Source organism: Dufourea novaeangliae, unplaced genomic scaffold (genome assembly GCF_001272555.1).
Source record: "Dufourea novaeangliae isolate 0120121106 unplaced genomic scaffold, ASM127255v1 scaffold232, whole genome shotgun sequence".
Taxonomy (NCBI): domain Eukaryota; kingdom Metazoa; phylum Arthropoda; class Insecta; order Hymenoptera; family Halictidae; genus Dufourea; species Dufourea novaeangliae.
Window position 1 is genome coordinate 159,765 of NW_015374105.1, and position 13,786 is coordinate 173,550.

The 13,786-nt window shown below is 38.5% G+C and overlaps 1 protein-coding gene across 1 annotated transcript in view; it reads right to left on the reverse strand.

Annotated features, from left to right (window-relative positions):
- Positions 1-9,353, reverse strand: part of LOC107190818 — a 22,442-nt gene extending 13,089 nt beyond the window's left edge. The window contains exons 1-4 of the mRNA XM_015579702.1: positions 9,171-9,353; positions 6,345-6,971; positions 4,704-5,609; positions 2,206-2,542 (exon numbers count right to left, since the gene is read on the reverse strand). Of these exons, the coding sequence (XP_015435188.1) occupies positions 2,206-2,542; positions 4,704-5,609; positions 6,345-6,971; positions 9,171-9,353 (2,053 nt within the window). The remainder of the gene's footprint in view (positions 1-2,205; positions 2,543-4,703; positions 5,610-6,344; positions 6,972-9,170) is intronic.
- Positions 9,354-13,786: the final 4,433 nt, after the last annotated feature.

Consider the following 13,786-nt stretch of genomic DNA (forward strand, 5'->3'; position numbering starts at 1 on the left):
AGAGAGAGAGAGAGAGAGAGAGAGAGAGAGAGAGAGAGCTAGATTGCCTACTGCAACCCCGTAAATTGACCTGCCTATGTCCCGATTAATCCAGGATCCCCCTCTCCTTTGTTACCCACATCAAAGCTACCACCCCCAAACGAAAAGGACTTACCTACAATCTCAAGTACTGGGTACTGCGTTCGGCACGCACCCATCAATCATCCATTGTCTGGAAATGGCGGAGAATGTTGACGAGACGCTGAACGTTTTCACACGTCGAGAGTTAAAATACACGAATAAGAAAAAGTTTATTTCTTTTGAAAGAATGTATTGTACCCAAATATTGAGCAACATATTAAAAGGGGATTAAATTAATACGTAGGTTATTAAACGCTACACGTGGAAATCACAGGGTAAATAAGGAAGTTGGTTTACCGAGCATTTCAGCTAGAGGCTCTCGTGCCGAAGTGCCGGAGGGTGGAAAGAGACACACAGTGGCCTTAAGACCGTGGGAACGTCGTACGAAATACGCATCTCGCGTTGGATCCCCACCAGGCCAAGCGCCGTGGCAGGCATACCCCCGAGGCATCTTCTTTCGTGAAACAGACCATAGATATCATCGCCCTCCGCCGAGGCCCCGTGACGTCATCTGACTTGGTCTGCTTGAATCCGGCTTGGTGTCCCATCACTATGTAGTTGTAACGTCAAGTGCGTCCGAGTTATTCTACCAAATACGTATTCACTTCACTGCACGACCACTAACACTGATCAACCGACGCCATCACTTAATGTATTTTTAATCGTACGTGTTGTTTCTATGTTAGGAAAATTCGTGGCCCCGAAAGGGGCCGATTGTTTTCAATCTATCAGATGTTTTACGTAGCTAAACGCTTGCACAGCAGTAATCGTACACGTTATTCTGTGCATACCACCAGAACATTGCGTAATACTCCCGGGAACTTAATGAAAGTATCTTTATTCGACGAGCGTCGATTGAATAAATTTATTCGACGAGAATTATCCGACGAATAAAAGATACTCTTTTATTCGGATCGTTTTATTCATAGCGTCGATGATATTTTCATCTTTTATTTGTATCTTTTATCCGAAAGCTTTGAATAAATCTCCAAATAACTTTGGCCAGCCAGCCAGCTCGAAAAAAACGCGCTGGCGAGCATCGAGCGGGGAACGTCAAAGGCTAGCGACCAACAGTCGGCATACAATGTAAACAGATGTAGATGAGATAAGGACTCACGCACGAATGAAAATTTAAACTTTTACAATTTTCAATATACATATATTAATGAAAATGTCATGAATGAATTGAAGAGATTCACGCGATGAAAATGCGTCCAAATTCGAGTGTAATTAAACAATTTTTACTCATACGTAATGTTGCGGATAAAAATGATGTATTATTGAAAATAGTCTGAATGATGTCGTATTTGGACTCATTACACATTTTCGTAGTACCTGTATATGGGTATCTTCGAAGTAATAGATCAGACAGATATCAATATTTTGGTGAAATATTAAACGAATTCGACAGTTTTGTAAAATATCAAGTACGTATCGATAATTTCATTGGGTATCGAAGGGGTATCGATACCATCGTGAAGTATTAAACGGCTATTGTTTCGGTATACATATGTACATATGTAGTACCTATGAGATGTGTCAATAAATGAACATTATTAAATTACGTTATTAAAATGAACGAATGATTAAATATTGGTTATTTGTCAATTCCTTGTTTCGTATTCAAACAATTTTTGCGTCCATTGGTTAGAAATATTCATTTACTTAATATTGTTCATTCACTGGTGAAATCGGTATTTTTCCTTTTTAATTTAATTAGTTACATTTTTTCAATTTTTCAAATTGAAATTTATACGTTATAAAAAAGTACAGATCTTGGAAAATCGAATTTTCATGTGCTAAACATTAAGAAAAAAAAATTATTATCATTTAATAATTGCAAAATCTTTCACATGTTTATGGATGGGTGCGTTTACCATATCTATATTATTTTGGTATCGGATCAAGAAGTATTGGCATCAAAAATTGATAAAAAAATACCTACGATACCTTTCGATACTTCCCATTGAGTAGTTTCGTATCAAGTTGTTTAAAAATCATCAATACATATCGGTATCGGTTCGATCATATTAGTTGCAAGCTGTAAGTATATGTATATGTAGAAACGTAACGGTTCTATTGTACCTGATTTAATGGGCTTTCTTCCGATACTCGAGGCTGAATTCATCGACGTCTTGATGATCGATGCAGTGGGTAGTTTGCTGTGTAACTCATCGATCAACTTATCATCCCCGGGCGAGTTCTCTGTATCGGTGTCGCTGTCCGCGGAGCTGACTAGGGACACCATCGTGACGATATCGATGGTTCTCGAGTCGATCGAGTTTCTTCCACGGGCAGTTGATCGGTTTCGCGATTTCTCGTCCTCGTCAGTTTTGCATGATCCGGATCGCCAGGAATGCTTCTTCACGCTCCTCGAATGTTTCTTCAGGGGCGCTGATCTCACCGCCCGCCCTGATGATATCTGATTCATTTCACATTGAGATTGTTTCTTCATTTGAACGGGAGGACTCGTTTATACGCCACTGACCCTCACTTTCAATTTTTAATACTGTCTCTTTATGTATGTATTATGTGACAACCACGGTGACCAAACTGCAAGTCTTCTGAACCCTAAAACGGCCCACAGACGATTCGATCTATCCTACATCAAGTTGTACGCAAGATACACAAACAGTTGCAGAGACAGATCGTATTCATAATCGCGTTATATAACAGATTTTTAGTAAGCAATGACACGTCCTACTACAAATTGTACAACCTCGTCACAAACGTTGCAATTGCCTTTCAAACGGTTGAAGTAATTTATTGTCACCCCAGTTCTTAATTGTTATATCTCCGCTAGTTTCTAAACTGAGAAAACTGAGTTAAAAAATTTACGATGTTTAATATTATAGAAGCAGAAAAGTAGTGAAATAATCAAACACGCTATAATATCATCTACTGAATAGCTATTTATTAAAATATATACAAATTTTATCTCATTAACAACATAAATTTTGAATTGTTGTTAGTGTTGGGAGATACAACCATTAAGAAAAAAAAACTATCAAAGTTTCGGAGTTAGAACTTAAAAGAATATTTGTTGTTTTCCAGGTTGAATTTTCTTTATACATATTATATGATGAATTTGTATTCTTTGAACCAATGAGACGCACGTAGATTGATTAACTAAATTTTTTTTGAAAATTGAAGTTATAATAGTTTAGAACTCGGTGACGTTATGTTGTACAATTAGTTGTCCGATAAATCGTATCGTCTGTTGACCCTTCAACCCTTAGATACCGAAGCTCGACAAATCTGTATAATGACGGAAGGGGGGGTCACTGGTGCCCCTTACGAATTTTATATTACAAAATATTTAAAACATCACTGAAATCTGTATTAAACATTTTTATTAAGTATGTACTTCTCAATATTATTCATCTTCTGACTCCGACACGTTTTATTGCAGTATAAATTCTGCATCGCTACCATTTTTATGATCTATTCGTTTTCCTATGTGATTTCATCACCAGAATCTGATAACTAGTAAAATTTTAGTTCTATCCAACTATCAACTGTATTTCTATATAGACGACGTATTTTCGACGACAAACTGCAATAAATGCGACATCATAAAAATCTACATTAACACCAAAAGGGGATCCATTGCGAGCCCACTTATCTTATTCGTTCAATCTCAGACCGTAGAAATAAAATCACGAAGAAACTGTACGAGGCATAATTTCAAATAACAATTGACGCGGAAACGGGAAACGGAGCCAGTTCACAAAGAAACTTAAAGCAACATATTTAAATGTGGGAGACCCAAGTTAATCCGTTCAGGAATCTAAGGGTTAAAACGGCCTACAGACGATGGGATTTATCATACCTTAAGTTAAGGACAAATTGCACAGACAGTTGTAAAAACAGATGCAACATGCGTTGCAAAGTGTAGTATCTACAGTTTCGTAGTACATACTTGTATAACTCGTATTAAGACAACGATCCTAATCGTGAATGTAAAAGTCAATACATAAATATTTATATTTTTCTGGAATTCGTATTAGCAAAAACTTAGACATCCGGACGGTATCCTCTATTCTCTGAAGTCACATTACCAGTCAACGGCGTTGCTACTATAAGGAGGGAAATTGTATTTAAAAAAAGTACATACATATGTATGTATGTGTAGGTAACTTGTAATTCTTATAGAGCGCTAACCTTCATCGGGATAGAATAGTGAAGAGCCTCGGAGGCTGTCAGTACAGAATAGCTAAAATTAATAATTCAAAAATGTTTTACTTCCTTTAATTCAGTTAGTTATTTATATAGTAAGACAGTAACATTCAATTTTCAATATTTACTATGTGTATATATTATTATATATTTCATTATAAAATAATAAAAGAGCTTCAGAGGCTCTTCTATTCCGGATGAAGGTTAACAAGGTGTAACCTAAAAATAAGCAAGATCACATGAAATGATCGATTACGATCAGTCTAATGTTCAAAGTGTTAGAAGAATTTTAAATGATAGGATAGATCGTTCTCCTGACACGACAGTGACCCACACCGTAATAAACAAAAGGTCTTTTTTCATTTTATTTTTATTCAGGATAGATATTTTTACAAAGTTCCTACCTTTATCGAAGTTGCATCTAATCTTTTTGGCGCGCTATCTTTACTATCTGCGGTCGTCTTATCTTGATCGTTGCTTTTCATCGGAATTATTGGCGTGTCGATAACAATATTCACTTGAACACGATTACCAGAAACGTGTCCCGAATGCCTCTGTGGTGGAGCCGAGCTGGTTCTTCTCGATTTTTGATCGGTTTTCTGGACTTCCATTTTCTTCGACAGTGGTTGTCTATCGTTCACAGAGTTGCATCGAATTTCCGACGTCTGCCTTGTGAACGCGCCTTTCTCGATCGCGGTACCATCTTTACTTTCCACAACCGTACTCAGAGACCCAGTCCTCTTAACCGTCAAAGGAATTATTTTATTACCGTCACATGCTTTCTGTATTGTTGTATTATCTATCGACGGATCTTTACTTTCGATCAATGTTTTAGATCGCGAATTTCTTTCAAACGTTGATGTTGTTCTGGTATCTACAATGATCTTCTGAGTCACACTTTTGTCGGTAATCGTAGCACACTTAAAATCTGATGTATTCTTTGAGATTACCATTTTGTCAACTCCAACGTTGTTTTTGTTTTCTGGAGTTCGAATGGACGTGCTTTTTTCGAGTTTGACATCTTTGGTAAGTTTAGGGAATGCAGATTTTTCCGTCGTTGTGTTCCATTTGAATTCGGTCGAGGATCTAATTGGATCGAGGAAAGCTCTGTTCGCGCCGCTGTGAAAACTGGCCCGTTTTTGCTTCGCATACGAAAAATTATCTTTTGATATTTTTAGAGCAGTCGGCGTTGAACTTTCCCGTCTAATCGATGACAATATCGTGGAACAGTCGGTGGTCATCGATGTCTTGTTTTTGACGTTAGAAGTGTTGGCAGTAAAGTCGTCGATATTTGAGCGTCTTGGTATTTGCTTCAATAAAGAAAGAACTTACAAGTTATTGGAAAGTTTATTAATAAAACATTTAATGAATTATGGATTGAACTGCCAGCATGGAAAACGTTTTGGCTAATAAAATATTCAAATGCTTAATATAATTTGTACCAGTAAAATGAGTAGGACATTGGTTTGATGCAATTACGTATTGAACTATGTATATATCAAATGCTAAAAGTCTCTACAATTCTAAATTTGCTTAAATAGGTCTATTATAGTCTATAATTAATACTTTTGAGATATTGAAGTAAGATTGGTAAATTGTATGTTAATTGCAGCACAAAATAGTACCTGAACTGTCCAAACACGACAATTATTGTTCTATTATATCAATCGTTGCACCGAAAAAAATGACGGTAACTTTCGAACTCCTTACACTGTAGTGCTGTCCAACTTGGCTCTCGGAAGGGGCCCCTCACACGCCTGTTTCCCCTTTCAATCATTTTTTCGCGCCGTGTGCCTTCGTAGTTTGTAAAAACAAAGAAGCTCAGTTTCCTAACCAGTCACCTAACCCAGACTCTTGTCTCTGTTCCTCCACGACTGGCTCTAAAGACCCAAATTGGACAGCACTGCTTTACAGTCTCATAAACTTTCATCACCATTTATTTCATTAAATATATTATACATTTCCATCACTACATCCATAACAATATTTTCCTATATTCATGTGATCATATTTTTTTTGGATACTTTGTAGGTTACTATACTTACATCTTGCGTCCCTTCCAAATCACTCTTCTCTGATTCCTTTTTCCTTGCAGCCTCAAAAATTTCGTTTCCCTCTAACGCTATATTCTTTCGTATTTTGTGACAAAAATCCTTAAAATCTGTCAGTTTGTCTCCATCTTTTGACAGAACCTTATCTTCTTCCGTTGCAATCGTGTTCGACTTCATCATAACATTTTCCACTTTCTTCGCACGGTTCCCATCGAAGTCCATACCAATTTCTGATTCTTGAATTTGTTCGTTGTGTATCGATGTGCAGCCAGTAGACATGGGAACATTTAGTCTGTTTTTGTCATTTTTTAGCAACGGGAATGACGGAGCGGTGATGGTCGCGTGGTTGGACATTTCCGAGTCGCATCTTTCTTCTACGATTCTGTGAGCCAGAACAATATTGATGTTCACCTTATTCTCCTCCCGGTGTTTCCAAGCCAGCCTCAATCTTTCCGCGAGTTCTTGTCTCGAGTAAAGAATTGGCGGCTTTTCCATCCCGACGTAATCACGGCTCTTTGCGGTGGCTGGCCTGGAACGTCCAGGGATTTGACGAGCCACCACTTCCACTTGTCCCAGCTGTTTTTCATTGTTCCGGCGATTCTCGCTCCAGGCCACGCGAACCTAAAATATGTACGTCGTCGGATTAGTACATACCTTATTTAATCATCTTACGATTATATTTCAAGAGGATAATTTTAGTTAGATCATTGGAATGTACTATTAACCCTGCTGTTCGCCTCACTTATTCTTCCAATTTGTATTCCTTTGAATAAAAATATTTCACATTTTAAAATGATTTGTTCTTAAGAAATGGAAAATACATACAAAAAGTAGATATGAAATTTAAATGCGTCGGATACTAAAAGCAAATAGTTGTAAACATATAATACTTATCGACTTAGAAACATAATCTTCATTTCGGGTCATATACGTATGTATGTAGATCCGAGGAGAACAGCAGGGTTAACCTATTACGTCCCAGACAGTGAAATAAAACGATTTTTATACGTATAATTATTTATTACTTATAAAAGTGTGTAAGAAAGAATATAAATCCTATTAAAAACATTTTTGGATTGGTACTTTCTATAACTTTGGGTAATCTTTTATTGAAAAACGTAAATAAAATAATTTAGATATTATTTTGCCGAAATATGAAAAATGCATTATAATACTAGACATCATAATATTATACATACAAGTGACTATATGATAAAGATATTAAACAAATCTTCAAAATCCCTTTTCATAATTGCGAGAGAAAAAACAGACTTCAATAATGTAAATTCACTGAAGAAAAAGTAGGAGTGAAATGTTGCGTTCAGGGGTTATGCCTACCTGCGAGCTCGAAAAAAGACATGTACTTTCGGAATTTATTTTTAAAAAACTTGAAGACTTTTTTAAACGTACGTCATTGTATTATAAAGTATACATTCTAAAGTGCTCATAATAATTTCTTCAATGCAAAATATGAATAAATAGGGGAAATATCAACGATCTCCCGGCGGCGTTTTGCTGTGACCACTGTAACTTCGAGTTCGTACATCTAAAATAAAAAATCCGAGCAAATTTAGTTAATGTATTAAATTATGTAGTGCCCGTTCGTTCATTATCCTGGAAAATTAATTTACGACAAAATGGCGGCTGTTCAAAATCAAAGTATCGATTTTCGCCAAAAAAATCGTTCATTTTTTATCTATAAAATAAAAACTACACAATGAAATACAAAAAGCCACGATCAGGCACTAGATTTTTATGTATAGAATGAGTCCACCAAATCTCAATCAGTTCGGTGCAGCGGTTCTCGAGATATTTTGGTTACCGATTTTGAAAATGTGTTTTTGAGAAAAACACGTTTAAAGTCTCAAGTCAGGAAAGTTTCAGTCAAAGCATTATTACGGCTTCATATAGCTTTGTGTATTTACTAACACAAACATAAATAGCATTTGGACATATTCATGACTCATGCACCCCTAGAAAGGGATTCTACCACTTTATATCTGCTCCGAAACTTCCAAAGCCATATACTTTAAACGGGCGTAACTTCGCCAATTTTGGTTGGATCAACATCAAACTGTCACATAATATTTCTAAAATGATGTACTGTAAGAAAATATTAAAACCCAAAAATCGATTTTTTCAAAATTTATAGGTAGGCATAAACCCTTAACACAACGTTCGGACCTAATGTGTTAAGTGTACCAAATAAGTAACTTACTAATAAGAGATTTGCTGTTAAAAGTTATTACTGTAGGCGCTATCGAGTATACATCGTGACTTTCTAGAAAAATTGTTCCAATGTTTCGTCAGAAGATCGATAAGATAGAAATAGAGATTTAATTATTCGTTAGATGGGTAATTAATGCGTTCTGTTGAGTTCATGTATGAGTAATGGAAATTCTCAAAGTGATATTTGTGTATTACTGTCATCATAGAGTAACGTGTTATACAGTACATAATGGAAAATACCTACATATGTAGTCGATGAAATAAGTTGCTTTTATGTTTGAATATAAAAGTTTTGTTTTCATATGACGAAATTTTCATTATTTATCTATTAATTCAATATATTATCGTGGTAGACGAAGAAAACTTAGTAAAAATACTATAAAAAATTTAGGTAAACCTTTAATTCCTGTGTATTCTAACGTAAATATTACGTCTAAACTGCGGATGTTTATGTAAATTCAAATTTCCATGAACCAAAATTTATTCGTTTCATTAATACTTGTTCGATATTCAGTATTAAATAAAAAAACTTTATTGAATATTATAAAAGTTTTTAAGTATTCTGGTTTGGTTTTGCGTTATTAACGATACCTTGGGTCTTTCCGAATCAGGTTTACCGGTACCGCGATTACCACGTGCAAAGGGGTTCGCGCAGATATGTAACGACTTATCATCCTCTGCTGATCTTTGTCGCCTGATTTGCTGTCGACGCGGTGCCGGTTGTTGCAAGGACAATTGCCTGATTGGTTTCGCTGATTTCCCGAGTCCTGACATTCCGACTCTCGAATGCACCCACTGAGACTACATTCTGCAACAATTTTAATTTCTTCAAATCATTAAAATACAACTAACCTAAAAATCGAAGTAAAAAGAAACAGAGAATATCCAAAATAGTTCATCAACTTCGAATGAGCCCGAACTTCGACAATAACATTCTAAATTGTTTCAAAATAATTCTCTAAGAATAATATTAATCACGAACACAAACCTAAATTTTATAATACAGTCTTAATCGAAAAGAAAACACTTCGATAGCTAGCCCCGTGATGTAAAGAAAAATAGAATAAATTGAAGCGTTAAACGAATTCAATTGTTGAAAAATTTAATGGAAGAAGACATACTCGTAGGTGAATTACACTCGATATACATATTCAGTCGTTGGTTAATACATACTCGATTTCTTCGTGATCAACGGAAAGGATCCTCGGAACGTAAGCACGACGGATGAACTTCCATCGTGGTTGCGACGCAAGCGAACGCCGACTGACTAACTTCATCCATTGCCCTCTGACACGATCGTTCACCACCACTGCCATTTCACCGATCTACCCCTCGTGTTACGTGCCTACCACCAACAATCGGTGCTCGTGCGTATATACTGTTGGCCACCAACACGCCGTCGTCGCCTTCGCCCTCTCCTCCCGACGAGTGGGGTAGTTGAACGATGTGTATTACTCCCCTTAATTCGAACGACGCCCGATACTACCACCGTTCTCCGGGCTACACCGTCATTTTCATCACTGCACGCCCCGGGCACAGCATAGGGGTGGTCGAACCCACTCACGTATATATACTCTAAACTCTAGCATGAATTGCCCCCCTGGCTCGCGAGTCAGTGGCCCAATGCCGCGTGCTTTTGGACACCCTGATGGTAACCAATGACTGCTGTCGAGGACGCAGTACTCGGTACGGGGTTACAATGTACTCATCCCCCTTAGGTTACGGTTACACTGGACGCGTATTCGGACGACTAGTCTGACGTCCGTATACAGCTAGTGATGGGTATCGGTTAGGTATCGGTTAGAGAGAGCATCAACCTTAGTCAGGGGTGCGTTTCAACCCAGAACGCAGGCGGTAGTCTCTGATGTAGCTGATATTTACTCTTCGGAGAAATTTCGGTAAAGTCCGGTGGACTATCGTTTTGCGTCGCGTTCCTTGTATTCACTAGGGAGGGGGGATACGCGATCTACTCTAACTCGTTTCCACCGCTTTAAAATCACAACCCAGCTTTCAATTAGATTAAATTCAATTGGCGATGGATTCATTTATGGTACATCGCGGCTCCCGGGAGAGGTGATCGACGAACCCGACCACGTCTTTCCTCGAGGTCGGCTAGAACGGCCTCCCCATGTATCGCTATTGGTGTCCCGGGACTCCCTCCTTGTCCTTGTTTGGGGGGTGGTAATTTTGACAATGGATAACCAGAGGAGGGGTGGGGGGTTCCTGAATTATTCGGGACATAGGCAGGTAATTGATACGGGGTTGAAATAGGCGATAAAGCTCTCTCTCGATGATGGCTGTACAAGCACGGTGTTACCACCCTTGTACAGACTCGGTCTGTGGGTGAAGCAAAGGGTGAGCTGGTATTCACTTTGGAGATGAAATTTTAGTTTATTAGGTAAGGATGGGACGATCCTGGTGACTCTCCACCCCGCACGAGTAGTTCCCCACCTTCATGTGGCCCGGGCCTAGCAAAAGTTGGGCGGGTTGGAAAGTCGGGGATATATAGCCCCCGGGTAACGCCTACGGTAGTCCCAATAGCGGGGCTACGGGATAGCTAAAGACACAATACGTCATAGCTGGGCCTTGGAGGGGTGTACCGACACTCCTCTCTCACGGGAGAATATTCAAACTTAAACTTAAACTTAGGTATGGGTTAGCTTGCTCGAGCGCTCGTGCCGTATGCACGTCCGAATTAAACGCCTCTAAATCAATGGGAGTGGTTATACTGCACGCGTATCGGTCGTCCGATGTCGCACGCGTTCGTCGTATACGAGCGTCAAAACGCACGGGAAATTGCCGACACGACATCACTTCAACCGTTATATTTTAGTTATTTTTCAACATAGGGCTCTGCTTTAATGCTCATTATAAAGTTGAAGGAATATTGTTTTCAAGTTTATGCACAAAATTTTAAAAACCACTACTAATACTAAAGTAATAGAAAAAAAAACAAACACTCCTCTTTTGCAACAAAAAATTAACTACATACAAATTACCAAGTTGAACAGCAAAAACGACTATGTACATCAATATGAAAAATAACTATTAATATAACCATTAATGTAAGGAATAATGTTAAGTAAATAATGAAATGGTTAATAAGGTAAATAGTTATTTTTCATATTGATGTACATAGTCCTTTTTGCTATTCAACTTGGTAATTTGTATGTAGTTAATCTGTAGTAGTGGTTTTTATAGTTAATGTACTAATAGGGACACGTGGAGTTTACGCTGTTCAAGAAATTCTTATCGGAGAATTACGAGATCCGTTGGTTCGGCTTTACCGGAGCTATCGCTTTCAAGTACCTTGCACGAAGGTGCTACGAGAGCAAAGCATAGGCAAGCATAGCCTGGGGCCTGAACTAGAAAAACATTCAGTTCAAGTGTCACAAAAAAGGTTTCCCGAAACCTCACCGCACCAGGTCGGAGGAAAAATCAAACTGACTTGAACGACCTGTGTATACGGACGATCTGGAATAATTTAGGAACCCCCCCTCCACTGTTTACACTTTGTCAAGATTACCACCCCCCTTCAAGGTCAAGGAGGGAGTCCCGGAACTCCGATAGTGATACATGGGGAGGCAGTTCTAGCCGACCTCAAGAAGAGACGTGGTCGGGTTCGTCGATCACCTCCCCCGGGACCCGCGATGAACCATAAATGAATCCATCGCCAATTGAATTTATTCTAATTAAAAGCTGGATTGTGATTTTATAGCGGTGAAGACGAGTAGAGTAGATCGCGTTTACCCCCTCCCTAGTAGTTTTCCAGGAACGCGACGCAAAAGGATCGTCCGTCTCGAAAGTTCTACGGATGTTCTCAAGACTTAAATTTCGCATGTTCTAGGACTGTCCGTTTCTTAAGTCTTACGAATGTTCGTAGGATTTCAACTACGGATGGTTTCGTTTAGTAATTTGGACTGAATATCATTCCGTGCAAGGTGAAGGAACCCCATCAGCGGGGTGTCATTCATTAGAGAATCAATGGAGAAGTGTAACGACATTAGTGGTTGTGTGTGGAAACCTCAGAAAATTTGAAAAAATATGTTTTTTTTTCAAACTGTCTCTAACCAACACACAATCAGTAGTTTGCTTTGAAAATAAAAATAAATACAATGTACACACAGATCATAACCCCCAAACCTATACAGTAATGTCCTGATAAGTGTGAGTCGATTTGCTCACGATAAGTGTGAAGTCGTCATCCCCACCACTGGGGAAGGGGGCCGTGGAACCAGTCAAGCGTATAATTTTTTGCCCAGCGCACCGCGACGGCTTCCCTTTCACGAGCCGACGGCTGAACGAGGAGAACTAATGCAACGATGAAACTTTTTGTTTTTGGTTCTTTACTAACGAAACTTTTACGAACATATTCGTGAAATTTTTCTGATTAAAATGATACCAAACACGATATAATTTGGATCATATTTACTTATGATTTATCACAAGCGCTAATGAACAAATATGAATTGTTAACACTTTTTACATGAGTAAGTATGATTCAAATTACGTCGTATTTAGTATCATTTTAATCAGAATAATCTCACCAATATACTAGTAAAAGTTTCGTTAACAACGAATCAAAAAGAAAAAAGTTTCATCGTTGCATTAGCGTTGTCTCACCGATACCTGGGAATGTAATCTTTTCGTGATTTCCCTTCGTTCAGCCGTCGCATTGACTCGTCGAAAAAAAGTCTCTTTCTTCTCACCGACTGGCACGACGGACTCGACGGACAGAGACCGGGAAAATGTATATGTGTAATGTCCGACGCTTCGTCGAAGCGTACAATCCTCAGCGACTGCCCAGAGAGCTGCCGACGAATGAACTTAGCTGGATCACTTTGGTCACACATATTTTTATTATTGACCGAAACGGTACACACACAATCGGACTGTGTGACGAAGAGAACGAACGAGACACATCGAGACCGAGTAAGATAACGCGAACCGCAGCGATTACAATGTAACCGTTGGCCCGTGGAGTGGAAAGAGATGCTTTCTCTTTTTGTTTTTCACTCGTTTGTCCTTTTCTATGTCGGAACACTACAAAGGCAAGCTGCCGATGCTCGAGCGTCGAGCAAAAAATAGATTGACGAGATGCTGACAACTGCTGTCCGTGCTCACCGTGAGTGTGACTCTGCGGAACCGAAGCATTCACACTTATCACGACATTACTGTATTCTCATTATACACAATTCCTCATAGAA